The 21,475-nt window shown below is 39.5% G+C and overlaps 1 protein-coding gene across 1 annotated transcript in view; it reads left to right on the forward strand.

The window, feature by feature from the left end:
• Itga1 (integrin subunit alpha 1) overlaps nt 1-21,475 on the forward strand; it is a 156,140-nt gene that overhangs the window by 69,405 nt on the left and 65,260 nt on the right. The window contains exons 7-8 of the mRNA XM_028884613.2: nt 13,914-14,062; nt 20,001-20,151. Coding sequence (XP_028740446.1) covers nt 13,914-14,062; nt 20,001-20,151 — 300 coding nt within the window. The remainder of the gene's footprint in view (nt 1-13,913; nt 14,063-20,000; nt 20,152-21,475) is intronic.

Consider the following 21,475-nt stretch of genomic DNA (forward strand, 5'->3'; position numbering starts at 1 on the left):
TGAGTGAGCTCAGGGCGTGGGAGGCTGAAATCAGTGCAGGGGTCTGAGGTTAAAGGTTGTGGCACAGTAGGGTGGAAACAGGAGAGCATAGGAAGCCTCGGGGCTTTGTACTTACGTCACCCAGTGTTCTTCCCCTGCTTTTCTGAGAAGACTTTGGGAGAAATTTCTGAAGCATGGAAAGAGCTGTCTGAGGACATCAGTGTTTGTCACGACCACATTAAAATTAGGACAAAATTTACACATGTACACAAATGTGTCTCTGAACATGTTTGAAGGCTTAATCTCTTTCATGTAAATATATACATATATGTTTACAACATATATTATATTGTATACATATACTTTACCAAAAAGATGATAATATGCTAATTTAAATTAAAGTGAAGCCTTAAAAGTGAACTATTATTTTGCTATGTTCCAAGACTGAAAATTCCCTATGGAGACATACTAGAGGGAAAATATTGTAAATATCCAACTGGAACATCTTGAAATCAGTTTAAAAAAATAGGCTTTTATTTACCATAAAATCCAAATTTTCCTATATGTGGCTTTTAGCATGTCATTGATCTTCTTGAGACTAGGAGAGGATGTTGTACCTGCTGAAGGGACACTGGAGACGATTGATTGGCTCTTTCTTCAGGTATATAGTCCATCTCAATGAAGCTCCCCGTTTTTTCTTTCTAAAGAACCCTTCTCTTCCTTTCTCATTTCTCCCGCTCTTTCCTACCTGGGTGGGTTAAATTTCATACTTTGAGAAAATGAAACTGGTAGGAATCTTTAGTCACCCAGCCTCACATGTCAATGTATGAGAAGCTTAGTGATGGTCCCAATTCACCTGGCGGGTTGTCGCAAGTTGGAAGAGGCAAGCTCTCAAAATGCAATCCCAAGATTTTGCTCTCTGAGGCCTTCAGTTCCAGGAAAACCTCAGAATAGGTCCCATCAGAGTCCATGTAGCTTGTCACTCTGATTCTCTTGTCCTTTCTAGGTCCCCTTGGCCAGGGTCACTCTGTGTTCCATGGTGGTTCATTCCCTCCACCACCATAGCTGATATAGAAATACTTGCTCACAATTCTCCCTCCCTCCCCACTTTCCCTGTGATGTTTCACACACACACACACACACACACACACACACACACACACACACACTCTTATTTTGTCCACCCACTTTTACTGTCTTAACAGAGCTTTTCTATCCGAGCCTTATAACAGTCTTTGAAAAAAAAAATTTAATTTCTAATATTGCCTAGGCATTTGAATATTTCATTTTATCTTTAAATCCAGTGGTTTGTTTCACTAAAAAAAAAATATGTGTACCTGTTTGTGAAAGCCAATGCAGCTGTTTTAGAATAATCATCACGGCCTCCATGAAAAGTGGTGCCAATGACTTGGGTTTGGAAATAGATAGCAATCATATGCTTACACGTTCAGTGTAATCTGTTACCATTTTTTTTGTGTGTGTGTGTTTTCACTGTTAGAACTACAATTAATTTGTCTTCACATTCCCAGAGGAACTATTCTGCTTGGACATCAGAGGAAATTCAGCTTGCCAGGGTGGGCTTCTTGGAGCTCTGAGCCTTTCTGGGATGGAACAATGACACTATTTAGAGGCATGGAGGCCAGCCCTTGAGGGACAGATGCTACAGGTTAATGGAGGGAAATGAACTCACTGGGTTAATGGAGGGAAATGAACTCACCGTGAAGTCAAGGATGGCGTTAAACTCATTTAGTTCCATTTCACAGATATTTCTTTCTACAACATTATCCCCAGTGTCATTTGTAGCATCTTCTAGCTCTACCCAAGACAACCCATTTCCTAAAGAGAGACACTGAGCAGGGTATGGTAGTATGAGACAGAAGAATCACTGTGACCTGAGGCCACCCTGGGCTACACAGCAAATCTCAGACTGACCTGTGCTACATAGTGAGACACTGTCTCAAAAAAAAGTAATTTAATTTACAAAAATAAAGTAGAGGAACTGACTGTATTTCTGAACTTCCACATCACATTTTGTTGGTACCAGGCACAGTGAAGCTCAGCCACACTCACTCATCTATTCAATCAGAATAACTGGTGAATGTGTGTTGTGTGGAGCTCAGTGTGAGGACTTTGGTTATTGTGGGAAAGAAGAGATGTGACTGTTGCTTCGGTGGGGCTTCTATTTGAGGCAGTATTCCTTCACACACACCGGCTGTAATTCCTGCTTCAAAATGCCCCAGGTGCTTGGACTATATCCAACACTTCCAGAATCAGAATTTGTGAAGATGTTATGGGAAAAATGAACTTGAACCTTATATGATTCTTAAATATAGTAAAGTTTGGAAAGTCTAGTTTAGTGCTCAATGCTTATATTGATGTGCATGTGTCCATATTTGCCACTCACTGTGGAGTACAGTCAACTCAAGAGCAAAGGGTGGTTTATCTTACCCATATTAGTTTGCCACTTATCATTGAAATGATGAACTTTAGTGAACAGTTGACAAAAGATGTGAACAGCATAATATTTGCTGTATTTTCCTCTGATGGTGGATATTTGATAAGATTATTTTTTTGCAGGTGGCATTTTTAATTTTCTCCTAAGCATATTAATTTAGCCTTGGTTATTTATACTGTCTTTACATTCTGATTTAAGATATATCAATGACTAGTTTCATAAATACTTTTCTAATGTAAAAGGGTTGAGAAGTGATCATTAAGCCAATTACATTTTCTAAACACTTGATAAGACATTAAGTATGACATGTTAGACTCTTAAAATATGACCTCCTTTCAATGGATTCAGAAAATAGTTCATGTATATAAAATGTGGAAAAGTATTTCCTCTCAAAGATAGGAACTGAAATGTATGTTAATATCCCATGTGGTCTCAAGCAAATCTTTTCAAACATGGAAAATTTGTTTTGACAACCACTTTTGAAAAACATTTATTTTCTGACTGATTATGAATATAATTTAAAGAAATTTGATTCATGGGTTGCTTTGCTTTTGTTGTAATTAAAGAATTCAATTCTTACTGAATTGCAGAATTAACTTCTAGAATTTTTCTTCCCTTTTCTTATCATTTATACCTCCATTCATGAGAAGAAGAAAAATAAAATAGGTTGTGTGAGAGATTTTACAGAAGAAACTGGAAATCTATGCAACTAAGGGCAAGTAACTCTTAGGCATCTGATATTTATCAAAGGTATAACTGCATTAAAAATGGAATTAAGGGACTGGGACGATGGTCCAGCAGGTAAATTATGTGATGCTCAGACATGTTACCTAAATTCAGATCCACATCACCTATGTAAACACTGTGTATCTTAGCACATGTCTGTAATCTCACCATTAAATTGGAGGGATGGAGACAAGTACATTCCCTAGAGCTTATTTGCCAGCTAAACAAATTGATGAGCTCCAAGTTGAATAAGAGATCTTGTCTCAAAACACAAGACAGAGAGCAATCTAGGAAGACACTTGATGTCAACATCTGCCTTCCATGTGTGTGTGAATACACACATACATAAGCACCCTCTGTCACATATGCACACAACTGCATAAATGTGTACATGTACCACACACACATAACCCAAATAAAATAAAATAATATGAAAAGAATGGATCTGTGAAGATTTCTCTGCACAGATTAACCTGAGCCCTACAGTGATCTTGACATATGTTCCATTAAGCTCTATAGTAGTTGTGATGTGTTTATAGAATTGGAACACACGACCAACTAATCCCCAACATACCTGCAGCACCAATAATTATGTTTAGTTACTGCTGGTCAAGTTAAAACAGAGACATCTATACTGGGATCTTCCTTTCTTCCATGAATTTGTTAGAGTCAAGAATGTGTGTGTTTCCCATGATCAATATGGGTCACTCACCAAGATCTAGCATGAGGTCTCAATAAAAAGAATTTTTCAAGAGACCCACAAAAAAAAAGCTATAGTAGATAGCTTTGTAGTAGACAGCTATGAGACCCCAGCTCATCCTAGGACAGTACCAATCAAGTAGGAATTTATCTTTCCAACTCTGTGTCTAGAACAGTCAGAAATGATGGGTAACAACCTAAGTGAAACATGTGGAAAGGCCAGTAAAGGAAAAGCATGCCATGCCCCTTCCTCAACCACAGGCCTCTGACCTCCATTAGCAGAGGCAGGAGAAAGGTTGAACTAAGAGTAAACTTTGGTGTTTTGTCTGAACTTTGTTTTAATTGAGATAGAGCCACATAAAACAGTTGTTACTTAATTCATTTCCCCTTTGAACTGATTTTCCCCTTTTTTCATGCAAAAATCCACATTAAAATATAGTACCTTAAAAAGAAAAAACAGACATCTTAAAACTAAGAGTTAGAAAAACCTTGGAATATCTCTTTGTTGATGTTAGCAGAAACACTTCACCCCAAACATGTTTTAAATGGAATAAAAGGTTGTGGGCTGTGAGGTTTTGTTTTCTGAGGTGACAACAATACATTTAGTTCAATGAAGGGATTAGTGATGCCCTGTTTCTGCAGTTACAGATTCATCATTTAGTAACTTCAAACAATGAAAGAGTCTCAGCCATGAAACATTTCTCAAAATCACACTTATCCCAAAAAGACAAAGGGAGATGGGGGAAAGAAAGGAGGGAAGGAAGAATACAGGAAAAAATGCATATGTGTATATTGTCACAGGACAATGCATATACATTAGGTCGATACATAAAAATGACGGAGATATCATTGTAATCAGGTACTCACGAATCCCTCCATGTTTCTGGTGTGGCCCCATTAAGACTTTGCAAACATAGTCAAGGGAATTTTGCCAACCAAATCTTTTACCTAAGGCAGAGTAAAGGCCATAAAATTGCCTTTTCAAAAACCACCCATAAAAACAAACCTGAAATACTTGGAGCTTGCCATAAAAGATATGACGGTATAAACATTATGGAGGTCTTATTGATCCTCAATACCTAAGCATAACATTGTTTTGAATAATAAATGAGAAGGATGTAAATATGTCAAATACAAGTGCATTACCCTAAATAAAACCAGTAAATTGTGAGGCTTGATATAAAAGTGAAATATACTAATGGAACAATGTCTAGATTGTTCCCATCAGGAGTGCAGCATGGCACTAAAGCAGGCAAAATGAAAGAGAGAGATTAATTAAATTTTCGGAGTATTATTTATCTTTCTTTTTACTGCACATTTTATGGCCATTTTCCTAGAAGCCTTAAATGTGGCACCTGATTCATTGGTTTTATGTCCAAAATGAAGCCCAACTGGGTCCTGCAGGCACTGCCTTGTCAATCAGTGGAATTTCTGGATGTGGTACACAGCAGGAGATGAACCTTCACCCTGGCCTGTCTCCTGGTCTCCTTTCTTCCCCAACTCTGTCCAACACATACTCGAACAATCATTCCAAAGTAAAATTTCAGGTAATCTCCTTACATAAAAGTCTACTTTCTTTGCCCTTTAAATAATGTACAAGCTCTTCAGGGCACTTAAAGGCCCAAATGACAACCTGGCCACGGTCATTCCCAGTTCATCCCCTAGTGGTGCCCACCTCAATCTTCAGACTCTCCTTGGCCCTTCCTTGCCCTGCATATAGTGTGTGAGACTCTTCACACTCCCTCTGGATGGAACACCCTTCGCCATCCCAGCCCTGTAGGCTCTGTGGACTTCATTAGATACCTTCCAAAGTCACTTTTGTTCAATTTACTGGGATGATCTCACGCACAGGATCCCCTTTCCTGTTTCCATGGCATTCTCATGCCCTCACCCATTGTTCTCATTCCTTCATAGCATTTCTATTTGTTTTATGGGCCTGTGTCTCCTGGCTGTCTGAGAATTCTTCGATGACAGGATTGTGCCTTTGTTATTTCATTTCTGGGATACAGGTTAGAGTTTATAGATAAGCAGGTCACTCATGTTTTTTTTTTTTTTCTTTTTTTTAAATAGAACCCTGGCAGTTTCTCTCATAGTAAGACAAACAAACAAAAAAGCATTGTAGTGACTTCTTTCCTTTACTCTGCTTCATGAAGTCAGATCGAACCCTGGGCTAGGAGGCACTTGTATGAGAAACTCCGGTGGACTTCCAGCGTTTCAATCTTACTTCACAGGTGTTCACTCATTTCCTCCCATTTGTCCCAGCTGTGATTTGTCCCATAGGATTTGCCCCTGGACCACAAATATAGTACTTGCTGTCATCACCCTGCTTTGTGGTTTTCTGCCTGGATTGACCTCATTGCAGCCTCTTTCATCAAGCAACATGCCAGTTAAAGATGCCCCTTCGCTGGGATCTCTGTCTTTATCAGACAACTAAATGAGTCGAAGGACTCATTTCCTTAGAAATGAGCATATAGCTTTGAACTGGTCATATTTATGTCCCTGTTCATGTGAAAAAAGCTTAATCCTGGCTTTGGATAACAGTTCCAGAAAGGTCCATGCTGACAGCTAGCTCCAACTGCAGCCCATATTATCATCACATTTGTAGCCTGATTTAATCATGCAAGAAACATGTCGCAGGGCAGGGCATTGGTGGTATCATTTGACAAAAGAAAGCACACATTGGTCAGGCAACAAACCCTGAGCTCTTGTGATATTAAGCAGTTTGGCATCTCACTGATGCATGGAAAATGGGATAGCTTTTCCCTGTCATTCCCTCCCTAAAGAAGATGCTGATTTGATGTTAATTGCTGAATGACAGTTTGTAAACATAGTTCACACTATTAAAATTTAGGCACCAGTATTGCAAGTCACTCGACCACAGAAGGAAATAATATACTTCTGAGTGAGTGAATGATTCCTTTAATTTTTTTGACTCTGGGCTAGAGAGATTATTTAGTAGTTAAGAGCATGTATTGCTCTTCTGGGGGATGTGGGTTTGCTTCCCAGCATCCACAGTGGTTCACAACCACCTCTAACACTACTTCCAGAGGATCTGATGACTCTGTCCTCCACAGACATTGTACTCACATGCACACATCTACAAACAAACACATACATATGTATGTTTTTTTTAAAAAGAAAATCCTATTAAAAGTACACAGACTTGACTTATTTAATAACCACTTTCAAACGTTTTTTTTTTCTTTAATTTTCTTGTTATTTTGGAAAAACACTGGAATCTAGGATGAGACTTTGTTTCATGACAGAATAATCAGGATCATCTATCTATTCTTTTAATATGCTTTACATTCACTTGTCTCTTTCCCTTTAGCTGCAAAATAAATGAAATCATTTGGAAAATTCATTGATTCTAAGTCAGCAGGTATTTTTAAAGTATCTAGCTGACAAAATATTACATCAGATGCCATGATCACTAAAGAAAAGACTCCAAAATTGTGTTTCTGCTTTAAAACAAACAAGCAAAAACAACCATCACCTTAGCAATGAGGAAAAACATACATTTGTATAACTACATGCTAAAGCTACTTCACAAATACAATGGGGGTGAGAATGTAGATCTTTAAAGGTAGATAATGGCTAGTGTTATACAGCAATTTTCCAAACTATGTTTTATAGTGTATTGAGTATGTCCCTCACAAAATCATTTCAATAAGTAAAATTAAAATGCATCATGTCTTTATTCCAATCTGTGATTGGAACATTTTCTTTTCAAACACAAAGAGAATAGTTTCCAGACAATCTACTTATGAATTTGAGGAGCACAACTGAATTAAGACAGAATTAAGAGCAAAGTTTCCCGTTCTCTCCTCTCCTCTCCTACTTATTTCTTTTAGCCAGGTGCGTGTTCAAAGAATCCTTCTCTTTTGTACAGTTTACATTTTTATATGAAAAAGAGAGAAGTAGGGGTAGTGGGATCCTGCTGTAAAGACACATATTTAACTTTTTACTCTGTATTTTCCAAGATTATTTTTGACCATGGATTTTTTTTTAAATCTTACCTATTAACATAGACTAGGATGCTAGAACTTCCTGGGAGAAAATGTAAAAGGATAATTAATTTTGAAGGATCTACATGAGGAGGGGTTGGTTGTACCTCTTGTATTTAGTGGAAAATTACAGCAAATGTCACATGAAAGAAACATCCATGGCCGATAGTGGGTGTGTTTTGTGTAGTCGACTTAGCTTTCTCTTGGGTCCCTGGCTTTTGACTGTTCTGCTGTTGGTTTATTTGCTTGTTTTCAGGATTTTTTTCTTGTTGTTGTGTGTTTATTTCTTTTTTGGGTACAGGGGCTAATGTAGGCCAGTCTGGCCTTGAACTCAATGTACAGCAGACTGAGTGACCTTGAACTCTTGATCTTTGCTTCCTCCACCTCTTCAGGGCTAAGATTACAGGTCTGCACTGCTATCAAGCTTTGGTCTTTGGCTGTCATTTCACTCCTATGCCTTTTGTTCTACTAATCAAGAGGGTCAAACACATCGCCCCAGTGTTAACCATGCCTTATATAAGGCTGTCCTTGTGACTGTTTATCAGCTCTCTGTAGAACCAGAGTCCAGTGTTGCTGCATCCATCCACTCTTGCTGATACTGTACTCCTTTGCCTTTCTTCATTAAAGAATGTCCAGATTGAACTCACTTGTCTCTTTCAGCTATCACCCTTGCTTACTCCCCTCAACTTAGCAAAACTACCTAGAACAACCCCCATGTGAATTATGTATCAAAAGTCCCTACTTAAATTCTACTCTCAAGTTTCTGTACATTCTGATACAGTTTGACACCTTCAGGTTAAGTATAATCATTGGTTGTTTTTCCTTCCTTTAATTGCCTGAATGGCTTAGATTCCTTATCCCCCTGACTTATGCTCCAGAATCAATGCCACGTTATTCTTCCCCATAGGATTTTCTAATCTGCTTTGTATCCTTTACCTGGATGTACCTTCGTCCATGAAGTTTTCTTTGTAAAGCGGTGAATATGAATGCTTCTTTCTCCTCTTGATCCCCAGGACATGTTTTCAATGCTTGACTCGTCTTTAATTTTCATATTTACTTACTTCGTATGCTTATGTATATATGTCATGCTTGTATGGATTTGTTTCACCTGTCCTAAATTGGAAGCTAATCTTGATCTGAAATCATCTATGTTGAATTGGTTCTTACCAGCACTCAGCATAATATTATGTGTATGTATTATTATTTGACTCGTAAGACAAAAATTAATGAATGGTCCCCCTTTCCAATGAAGCCCCACAGTAGGCTTTGTCCTGTCTAGTTTCTAAGAAAATATGCATCTAGCCTTGGCCATCAATCAACACTGAAGGTCGCCTCCCCCAATATCTGAGTTTCTCCCACTTCCCTTCTCGTTTCCCACACTCTGTATATCACGCTTGGTCTGCCTCTCGCTGTTTCTTGGCTATCTCAGTTTTCCACTTGCTTCCCTGCGCTGTCACAGTCATCTATTCGGAATGTATGAGGGTCAACTCCGAGCAAAACAAAGCGTCAGGAAGGGATAAAGGAACATGGAAAGCTGTGACACAGTCCATGCTCTTTACCCTGCCAGACCCTGGGAACTTCAATCCACTTGTAAAGATAAGACATGCACACAGCCCAGCTGCGAGCAATGCAGTGTAGACAAGTGCGCCCCTGAGTTCTCAGATGGGAGAAGTCAATGGCAGTATGATAGGCTGTGTTGACAGCTGGGTGAGAAACGTTTGGCAAGGAAGGTGGAGTTGAATCTTCTAGAATGAATGGAGCGACAAAGCTGTGGGGAGAGATATGTGTATATGTAGTGTTCACTCTGATTTCAAGTTTTTTCTTTTTCTCTTTTTTTTTTTTTTAAATTTTTCAAGAGAGTGTTTCTTTGTGTAGCCTTACCTGTCCTGGAACTCACTCTGTAGACCAGACTATCCTTGAACTCATAGAGATCCGCCTGCCTCTGCCACCTGAGTGCTGGGATAAAGGTGTGCGCCACCACTGCCTGGCTTTAACGATTTTTTTAAAGGAACCTGGCACGTCAATGAGTGGCATTGCATTTTACCTTTTCTCTCTTTGAAATAAGAGTGAAAATACTACATAAAACTATTTTGCAGAGTCCCTGGTGTCAACAGTGGGGAACAATGGGAGGTTTTGAATGGGGAATCAATGTGATGGCTGCCTTGTTTCCGTTAATAGCCCAATGTTACCCAGCAGGACTTGAGAGTGGGCGCAGTGAGAACAACCCCTGCAGTGGTTGAGGTTCAAGACCTTGACATCCGGGTTTAGGTGGGAATAAAGGAGCACTGATAATGCCTGAGGTCCAGTTTCCAAGGGCAGATTGTGGGAAGAGTCTCATGGTATGGATTATTAAGGAAGCACTTCCTGTAGAAAACAAACAAGGAGCCAGGGAAGCAAAGCGGAGTAGTGACAGAGGATAAGCCATGGGTGTGGTTTCAGGTGGAGTCTAGGCCTCAGATAGATATAGATAGATGAGAAAATATAAAGCACATGTCCACCTGAAAGGGACAAGGGACATGCAGCTTGAGTCCAGGCCCCAGGCTGCTATTCCCTGCACTCAGGCCCTGCCTAGGAGAGGGTGATAGGTTGGGAGAAAGAAATGTTCCTGTTCTTTAAACTTTCAAAGCAAAACAGGTGAAAATCCTAAAGACAGTCAGTTGTAAATAGCCTCCAGTAGAGTAGTTAGAAGTCGGGCACTCAGAAAAGGTGAGGGAACTGACTATTGTAAGCTCACTGTATTTTAACATTTACAAAGAATAAGCTTGCAGAAGTGAGAAATGTGTTAGACGATAGGTGACAAATGCTAGATAGGTAAATGATGATTGTATATAGATGGATAGATGATAGATGGATGATAGATATGTAGGTAGGTAGATAGAAACAGACAAGTAGATTGTAAACAGATGAGATAGATGATAGATAATAAATAGATAGCTGATAGATACATGGATAGATGATAGATAATGACAGTTGGATAGATAGATAGATAGATAGATAGATAGATAGATAGATAGATAGATAGACAGACAGATAGATAGATATAGATAGATGAGAAAATATAAAGCACATGTCTTACCAAGTGTATTACTTTTCTATTGTTGTGATAAAACACCACAACCAAGGCAACTTATAGAAGGAAGTGTTTATTTGGCTTAAGATTCCAGGGGAGTGAGCCCAAGCATGGCAAGCAAGCCGCAGGTGTGGCAAGTGGAGCAGAAGCTGAACCACAAGTGTGAAGCACAGAGAGTGAACTAGAAATGGTGTGAGTCTTCAACTGTCAAAGCACACCCCAGTGACATTTCCTCTAGCAAGGCCACTACTCCTAAATCTCCCCAAACAGTGCCTCCAACTGGGGACTCAGTTTTCAAACATCTTAGCCTATGGGAGACATTTTCATTCAAACCACCACACCAAGATCTTGAGTTTTCAGTGTTTATACTGAAGATAATTTGTTTAGACAATCCATCATTCGGAGCAGACTCCTTGAGATATGTAAGGTATATTATAAAAATAAATCACTCACACTTACCTGGTATCCAGCAGCCTTGAATGGTTGGTATGACTTCTGCCCCTTTCATGTGAGTTCTTTGTGAGCACAGTTAAGATAAATAGGTAAATTCTCCTGTGAGCCTTAACAGCCTTAAAATCTGATTGAAATCAACAAATGGGAGCAAAGTACATTCATTAGTAGCAAGTTGTATGACTGTTGGGTGGGGGCTTAAATGCAAGACCCCATTTGAGATTCATAGATATAACTTTAGCAGGAGACTGATACACAAGCTAAGTGACTTTTGCATAGAAACATTCAGCACTGCAGAATCACACATGAAGACAGCTGGATTTACCTGGAGTTGGAAGTTAGCCAGGTGAGTTAGTGAAGGAGAAAAGAGGTCAAATGAGTTAGATTTTTGCAAGTAGATGATTACAGTAATTGTACCATAGAATCCAGTCTTAGCTTGTAGGTTACTAAAGATATTGGCAGTCATGAGGTCTTGATTGACAGCTTAGATAGAATAGACAAATAAGCTGACGTTAATGGTCAGAGAAGAAAACACTTGGAACTAAGACTATTGCTCTTGCGGATGATAGAATCAAGGATAGGAAGCCCTTGAGGAGAGCTGTCATCCATGAGCCAGAGGGAAAGATTCTCAGAGCTCAGGAGGTCAAAGGCATGAGAGAAGAGGATACTCCGTACTGTTAAAATAAGGACAGGAGTGTTAGTGGAAATTTCAAATTTTTAGACTCCTGATTAACTAACTAAAAATGTGAAAATAAAAAGGAAATAAGCTCAGTGAGATATCTTAAATTCATGAACAATTGGCTTCCATAGAAATCTTTATGAAGCTTGGTACTTAAGATTAGATATAATGAGTATCTTAGTAACAAAAGTATTTCATTGAAATCTATATTGCATGTTTATAATGGCAAAAATCAAAATATTTATGAGTTTCTCTTTCTGAGGTCAGCATCCCTCAGGATTGATAATTTAAATCTGTATTGTCATTAGAGACAATAATTTTAAATCTAAAAATGGGTAATAAAACCATTTAAATATAACTCAAGGAAATAACCTAAATTAGAGTCAGGGGTTTGTTCTCATTCATTTTTAATATTTTGTGTAACTAGTTTAATAGTTTGTGTAACTAGGCTACATCCTACCTTGTTCCATGAATCTAAATGGATTCTTATAATAAAAACCTGGAGCCAGATATCAGGGTGAAAGCTGAAAGATCAGAGAAGCAGAGCAAGCCACAGCCACCATCTCTTACCTCACCAACTCCTCAGCCTGAAAGATCACGAGTTCCTGTCTCCTCCTGCCTTATATTCCTTTCTCTGCCTAGCCATATCACTTCCTGTTTCAACCTTCCTGATGCTGGGACTAAAGGTGTGTGACTCCAAGTACTGGAATTAAAAGTGTGTGCCACCACTGCCTGGCTTTCCTTTTTAGACTAGATTAATCTCATGTAGCCCAGTGTGGCCTTGAACTCACAGAAATCCAGACAGATCTCTGCCTCTGTCTCCCAAATGCTAGGATTAAAGATGTGTGCCACCACTGCCTGACCTCTATGACTAACTTTATGGCTAGCTCTGTTCTCTGATCTTCAAGCAACATGTATTTCCTAGATTACAAACAATATATCACTACACTACCCTTTATTCCTATAGGGAATAAAATTCCAATTGAATAACCTACAGTCTTGGGATATATAGTAAAGAAACTGGGTGCAAAATGCATTTGTGGAGGAACAAGGTTATCCTAGACATAAAATAAGAAGAATTCATGTTCAATCATCTTACAATGTATGCCTCATCTGACAATTATATAAATTCTCCAGCTCCTTTATTTAACCTTATGACCAACTAAACAACTGTAAGGGAGAAATAACATATTCTATTTCTTTTTAAAAATATTATCACCTTATTCATTTACCTATTTACTCTAGAGTAGCTCAAGTTTCCTTTTGATTACTAGAAGCTAGCAGCTCATGTTAACTAAAGAAGGGGGATACTAGGAGGGGCCCAGTCTTGACATTCCTGAGGCTAGACCTCTGTCTCCCTCTTCAGTGTGGAGCATGAGTTTGGTTTGTTTGTTTGTTTACTTGTTTCCCTGCTGAGAATTGAACCCAGGGCCTCATGCATGTGAAACCAGTCCTTTGCTATTGAGTTATATCCCCAGCCAGATAATTAGTTCTTAAGTCTCTGTTTCCTCATTTATTAAATGTGATTTGTTACCATAATATGAATCAGTCATATAAGAAACTAAAACAAAATATAGCAGAATATGCCCTGGGAGCCTGCTGGAATCATTCTCTAAAATTTTTTGATTGGATAGAGACGGCAATTTTATTGTTTTTCTTTGGACTGTTCATAGTCACAAAGTGGCCATTATTTATTGCTATCGAGGTAGAAGGCTTTATGTAGTGATCAATTATGACATTCATCTAAAAAGCTAAAAGGTATTCTACTGGCCCTATATGCTTAAACTCAAGAATAATGAGTGGGCAATTTCGCTAGATTCATGACTCAACGGTAGCTTGGTATTTCAGGTTGGAATTGTACAGTATGGAGAAAATGTAACCCATGAGTTCAACCTCAATAAGTATTCATCGACAGAAGAGGTCCTTATTGCAGCAAACAAAATAAGCCAGAGAGGCGGTGTCCAAACAATGACAGCCCTTGGAATAGATACAGCCAGGTATGTATTAAAAATCATGTTGGTGAGATGTTATGCGTGTGGCTTCTGACATTCCTAGGAGACAAAATCTCAGAGCAAAGTTCCTGATTCTTTGGCTTGTCTTTCTGTCTCCTCTTCTGCAATGTTCCCTGAGCCTTAGGTACAGGAGTTATCTTGTATATGTATCCATTGGTCAGCCCTGAAAACATACATACAGGTAACATTATACATACTGAGTATAACACATATATGTGTGTGTGTGTGTGTATGTATGTGTATATATGTATATATATATATGTATGTGTGTATAAGTATATGTGTGTGTGTGTGTGTGTGTGTGTGTGTGTACATGTTATGCCCAGATCACAGGGACCTCCAAAAGATACCACAGAGACCAAATCCTGCACAAAAAAGCAAAGAGCCTTTATTTCAAGATCTGGAGATTGGTTCCTCTGTCTGTCTCACAAAGCAGTGAGAGCAGAGAGCCCTGAGCTTAGGTGGGGCAGAGTTTCTATCATAGCAGAGGTTGGGGTGAGGGGATTTCCAGAGTCCAGGACACTGATTGGCTGACAATTGTCTAGGGGTATCTGTAAAACAAAAAAAAAAAAAAAAATAGGTGTGTGCTAGACTCAAGGACATCTGGCCACCTTATCTAATGGTTGGAATGTTTGGGATGTCAGATACTTCCTCACCCCTGGGTGCATCCTTGGGTGGTATCAGCTTAAGGCTTTTCCTGGATCTGGGTGTTGCCTGCCAGTAAGCCTGTCACAGAAGCTGTGTCTAGGCCCCTAAGCCTGTCATGGCTGCTGTGTGGTCAAGCTATTTTGGGGCCCCTCCACATACACACACCGTTGTGTGTGTGTGTGTGTGTGTGTGTGTGTGTGTGTGTGTGTGTGTGTGTGTGTTGTGTGTGTGTGTGTCATATACATGATAATGTGGAATATATATATCATATATGTATGATAATGTATGTGTGTCTGTTGCATGCAACAACAATTAATGAAAACAGAGGTCATGAATTTGAAAGAGAGCAAGGAGGGGTTATATAGGAGGGTTTGAAGGGAGGAAAAGGAATAGAGAAATGATGACATTATAACCTCAAAAGTAAAAGTAAAAATAAAAATGTGCAAAACATCATTCGGTACAACCACCATCTATGCTTGCCTTTGGAATTTGACTCGGTGTTTACCTTGACAATATTCAATGCCACATTTTTCATATTCCATTTAGAAGATTTACTATTAAACAATCAAGTTCTACAGTAATATAGTCTCACTACCCTGCTTATCATTTCCTTTCAAGGGTCTGATGGTGAATCAACTAAAAACTTAACAATAGTTGATATGTTGTTGTGAACTGATGCTTAATATTAATTCTTGTGTGAGGGTTCCCTTTTGTCTTCGAGGTCAGTTGGCCATCAGTCAACAAGGACAAAGGGGCAAAGATCCTTTTATTGCATGTAAACATGACAGCCCTCTGGGAGAGACTTCAGTGAATCAGCTCAGCTTTCTTCCAGAGTATAGAAAATATATAGGATTGGGAACCTGGGGACAAACACTAATTTGCATTAGGTGGCATGATCCTATCATAAGCCTTCCTATGTGGCAGCAAGGTCCTATAGCAGAGCTCCTAGTATTTAATTTTCATTTTAATTTTTTTTCAGAGCTGAGGACCGAACCCAGGACCTTGCACTTGCTAGGCAAGCGTTCTACCACTGAGCTAAATCCCCAACCCCTAAAAAGGTTTTTGGTTTTATTGTTTTTGTTTTTGTTTGTTTGTTTGTTTGTTTGAGACAGGGTTTCTCTGTATAGTTTTGGCACCTGTCCTGGATCTCGCTCTGTAGACCAGGCTGGCCTTGAACTCACAGAGATCTACCTGGCTCTGCCTCCTGAGTGCTGGGATTAAAGCTGTGCACCACCGCTGTCCAGCTTCCAGAGCTCCTAGTATAAGTCTTAGTTACCATATGTGCAACAAGGGAGACATCTAGCAGTGATCTGTACCAAAGGGTAACCTAAAGGTAAATCAAGCATCCAGGCTTAGAGACAGCTTTCAGATAAGGCCAGTCCTCTAGGCTGGGGAATATTTTCCAGATAAGGGCCGGTAGAAAGCAGGAAGTTTTGTTGCTGGGGAAGGAGTCCCATGTCATCAAGCTTTGGAAAATCTTCCGGGCCATGATATAGACTGCAAACTCTGACCAGCCAGCAATGCCTCCCAACATTCTTGTATCCATTTGATTTTTATTTTTCACTTCTAGGCATATCGATGAATGTATCAAAATACGGTCTATGTCTACTCAACTTACATATTCTACCATGTTCTTGTATCACTAGCACTTGATATAAGATTTTTCTAATTTTCATATAGGTAGTGTGTGTGTGTGTGTGTGTGTGTGTGTGTGTGTGTGTGTGCGCCTGTGCCTGCCTGCCTGCCTGCGCGCACACCCTGCCATTGGAAATAAGGTGATTACAAATTCAGGAGACTAGTAAAAATGAAGCAGTTTTTAATGTACTATTCTTCAGAAAGGAATGCTGGCACACAGGCAAAGCAAACATGGCCAGCATGCTGATTTGGAACAAGTTATTCATTTTTAAAAAAACTTCTACAACCCCCCGAAATTCCTATTCTCTTTTCCTTTAGACTAGAACTGCACCCCTCTCAAACTCCACATCCAATTGGCCCAGGACACAAAGCCTTGTACAATAAATGATTTGGGGTGTGAGGCTACCCCCACCCCACTTTTCTGATCCTGAAGTCAGTCATAGATCAGACCACCTGTAACTTAACTTCTAACTCTCAGAGTTGTGAGACAAGCAGATGCCACATGCCAATGAGGGAGAGACAGACCTAGCACTTCCTGCAACTCTGATGAACTCAGCTCAATAACGAGAGTGCACCACATATTTTGAAAATAGACCATGAGAATCTACATGTTACATGGGTGCATGTCTGTGTGTGTGGGGGGGTGGTGGTGCACAGGCACATTTGTACCTGTTTACTTGAGGTCAGAGAACAACCTCAGGTGTCATAGTTTACAGGCTATTGAACTTTTTGGAGACAGAGTCTTTTCCTGGGTGTACAACTCACTGAGCAGGACACGTTGACTGGCCGGGGAGCCACAGGGATCTTGCTTCTGCTCTTTAGTATAGGGAATACAAGTGCATGCCACTACACAGCCTAGCTTTCTTTTTCCTTTCTTTCTTTCTTTCTTTCTTTCTTTCTTTCTTTCTTTCTTTCTTTCTTTCTTTCTTTCTTTCTTTCTTTCTTTCTTTTTTTTTTTCGAGACAGGGTTTCTCTGTGTAGTTTGGTGCCTGTCCTGGATCTTGCTCTGTAGACCAGCTGGCCTCAAACTTACAGAGATCTACCTGCCTGTGCCTCCTGAGTGCTGGAATTAAAGGTGTGTGCCACCACCACCCGGCCTAGCTTTCTTTTTAAGATGGGTTCTGAAGACCGGACTTTGTCCTCATGTTTACAAAGACCAGAGCTTTAGTGACTGGGCTACTCCTCCAGTCCTAATACAAGAATTTTTAAGAAGCCAAATTAAATGTTGCCTTATCAGAAAAAAAAAAAAAACTTCATCATAACATTTTTTTAAAAAATGAAATGTCCCCATTATCTGCGGTGCCTTGCCTGCTTCCTTCTTTTACTAAATTTTCTCTGCCTTTCATCTCCTTACTCTTTGGGTAAATTTTGCTTCATAAGAACCTTCGAAGTGTTTTCTTTTACAGATGCAGAGCACTGTACTTCCTGTATTTTCTCCAGTCTTTCAGTTCTTATCTCTGGCTCTTCCTTCTGTCATTATTTTCAAACCTAGCAAACGTCTAAGCAAAACCTAAAATTCACAAGATGCTTCATAAGTGTTTTGATTCATATTAAGAATATTTCTGGCCGGGTGGCAGTGGCACATGCCTTTAATCCCAGCACTCTGGAGGCAGAGGCAGGTGGATCTCTGTGAGTTCAAGGCCAGCTTGGTCTACAGAGGAAGATTGAGGACAGGCACCAAAACTACACAGAGAAATCCTGTCTCGGAAAAGAAAAAAAAAAGAAAAGAAAAAAATATACTTCTGTTAAGTTGTTTCAACCTCTGGACTCTTGGCTGATTTTGAAAAGTTAATTTACTATGGTCACATTCCACCTGCCTGTGAGAATGGATACCATAGGAAACTAATTCAGTCATAAATGCTACGAAAAGCACATGGTTCAGATTTTATGGGAACACACCACACACACACACACACACACACACACACACACACACATGCACGCACATAGGAACATAAATAGCTGTGGTAACTGTGCATTTATCTGTTCATAGGATGGAATATTGCATGCATAAGGAGTGCATATGTGTAGCTATTCTGAGAGTGCCCTCAATAGCTGATTGAATGTAGACACACATTCGCAGAAAGTCAGAGCTTGCTTTGAAAGCTCTGAGCCTGTAAAGAATTGTGCATTTTCCAGAGGCAAAAGCTTAAGAATGAATATTTATCTTTGTAACTAATGGAAGAACCATTGTAGCTGCTTCCACTCCTGTCTAAATGCTACTTGAAATACCATGGCCTTATATGGGCTTTGCCCACATTTCTCACATGACCTATCTGTAGACAGAATTTATTAAGTTTGGGGGTTACACAAAGAGTCTTTAATGATACTGCAGCACTATTTTTCTCACACATTAATTTATCATGTGTAATCACAGTTTTGATTGTGTTTTATTCCTTTTAAGGGGAGCCCGTTACAAAAAAAAAAAAATATTTTGAATGCTTTGGAATCTCTTATCTTCACTTTCAGTGAATTCATTCACTTCAGTTCATAATAGCTTTGGATGTTCCCTTCTTTTTCATTCCTGTAACCAGGCTTAAATTATTTAATTACTCATAAATCATGACTTCTCCTATCCCAAAGTAAGCGGCTTTCCTGAAATACTTAAAATTTTAAAGGCCCATGGGGGGCGAGGAATGCTGCTTCATTCTAAGAAAAGACATTAGGTGTTGGTGTTTCAGACATGCTAACTCCTTAGGGAATGCACTTGAGATGGGAAGGGTGGACTCTGTAGTTCCGTAGCTGCCCTCTCTTCTGTTACATGAAGTCAGCTCAAGTTTCAGAGCAACCAGAATTTCTCTAAGAAAGGACTGCTAATCATCTTCTTCAGATGATATTCATTAAGTTCAGCTATGACCTTAATCTTCAGAGAATTAGAAGCTCTGGATGATCCACTAAGGCATTAGAATTGCAAAATAGACTAAATGTCATACAATATTCATGTCCAAACTTCCTTTAAAACTTAGCTTTTGACATCTGTCTTCACCTTTGTCTAAGCATTTAAAGAAATCGGAAAATCTGCATTACAGGCTCATGCTAAAGAAAAAAATATTCATAAGGTTCTTAAAGATGGGAACCATTGCAATGGAGTGTTGCAGTTGAGTGACATTCGGCTCACCCTGTAATACAAGGACAAGTAGAGATTTAATGTGGGACAGAGTTGGGGAGGGGAGTCATTTCATGAAAACTTGCTAAGAGAAATCATGTAAGTTGGGTGATTGTGCTTAACTGACTTGGCCTGGTTCTTGCTGAAGGTAAATGAATAATAGGAAAACTTCCTCTGTCTGTGGTATCCATAGTTCAAGCTTCACTTCTGACAGTAGACGTGAGTATTCTTTCCCACACTGACACCAGTCATAACACTCCATTAAAGCTTCCAAGGAAAGCAATGCACCTGTTCTTTGTACGGGCATCTGTGGAAAGTGGTAATATGGTGAGTCCCTGTCATGTGCAATACCTGTGGAACTATTGCAGATGGGAATCATGGTGCCTCTCGTCTCTGACCCTGGAGTCCCTGATCATTCATCTTGGAGGGAAGTATTAGGCTATGCAGAGTTGCTGTATTTTTGCAGGGCTTTTTATTTTGTCTGACTTTGGGCTGTGTTTGACCAGCCTCCCTTTTGATCTGTGTTCCCTTCAGGAAAGAGGCATTCACTGAAGCTCGGGGTGCCAGGAGGGGAGTTAAAAAGGTCATGGTCATAGTGACTGATGGAGAATCACATGACAACTATCGACTGAAACAGGTCATCGAAGACTGCGAGGATGAAAACATTCAGCGATTTTCCATAGCTGTAAGTACCTTGCTAGTAACGGGTTTGTAAACTCTCAGTGTCTGCCATGAGCCAGACATCATGTACTAGGCAATAAAGATTGCTTCTTAGTTAACAATTCTTCCAGAAATTTGAGAAGCCAGAATCAGAAGATGTCTTTTATAACCATCCACTAACAGGTCAATCACGATATTTCTGCAGCCCCGTTTCCCTGTCTGCTTAAGCTGGCCAGGTTCTCACATTTCCCAGGTGCAGGAAATAGAAAGAATTGGAAGGCTAGGTGTGGGAAAGGACGGAGAACACCGTGTTTCAGGGCCTGAAACAGCTTTGGACAGACTTTCATGCTGCATACCATCTCTGGGACAAATGAACAAGTTCCTAACAGTTCGAGCTTCAGTATCTTCCTCTGTCAAAGGATTGTTATTCCTGTCAGTCTGTCTGTCTCTTTCACCACATGAAGAATCAGTGACAACGGAGGCCAGTGAGGCACACAATAAACATGGTCTTTCTCTCTGATCCTTTCAAGGAACTCACAACCATGAGCTAAGAAGTGCCTGGTGTTCAAGAGATAAAAAGGGATGAGGGTTTCCTCCTTGCTCAGAAACCGTCAGGGAATTCCCCAGAGACGACTACATCTGGCCCTTCCTTTCCGCTTCCACTTTGTAGCCCTTCATGCGTCTTTGGTCTATGGTCAGGCTTCTCTTTTATCTGAAATCAATTGTCCTTTTGTTCACTAAAATTGATTTAATTAATAGACCTTTTTTTTTAAGCCAAGAGAAAAGGATTCCAAACCCCAAGAGCACAGCCTGAACTCTTTACAAACAATAATCAAATATTAGTTGCATTAGTTTTCAACATCCAGTCAATGAATTTATCTTTCTTTCAAAAGCATGAATGATATGAGAAGTGTGTGTGTGTGTGGGGGGGGGGGGGTTACACACAGAAAAAAAGTTTCAGGACATGATTCACAGCTTCCCAGGGCCAAGGCACTCATTTTATAAACAAGATGATTTGGTTATAAAGTGATAATATCTGACTGAAACATTTTCTTATTTTATTTGGGGTATAAGATATATAAAAAAAATTCACTAAACATCTAATTGTTTCTCTCATTATCCCTATTGCTTACTTTTATAAATTTTCACTTGCCAATTATTATCAAATTCTTTATTGCCTCTTCTGCTGTGAAAATATAAGTATTTTGATTTCATGGTTGAGAATAGCTTCAAATGGTCTTGCCTTCACTCAGGACAATGTCTAAACAACGAGACTGATCTCTTTCTTCAGTGTGTAAAGCCAGAGCTTGCTCACTTGGTCCAGACATTACATAAGTATCAGAGATTGT

The sequence above is a fragment of the Peromyscus leucopus genome, chromosome 11 (genome assembly GCF_004664715.2).
Source record: "Peromyscus leucopus breed LL Stock chromosome 11, UCI_PerLeu_2.1, whole genome shotgun sequence".
NCBI classification, from domain to species: domain Eukaryota; kingdom Metazoa; phylum Chordata; class Mammalia; order Rodentia; family Cricetidae; genus Peromyscus; species Peromyscus leucopus.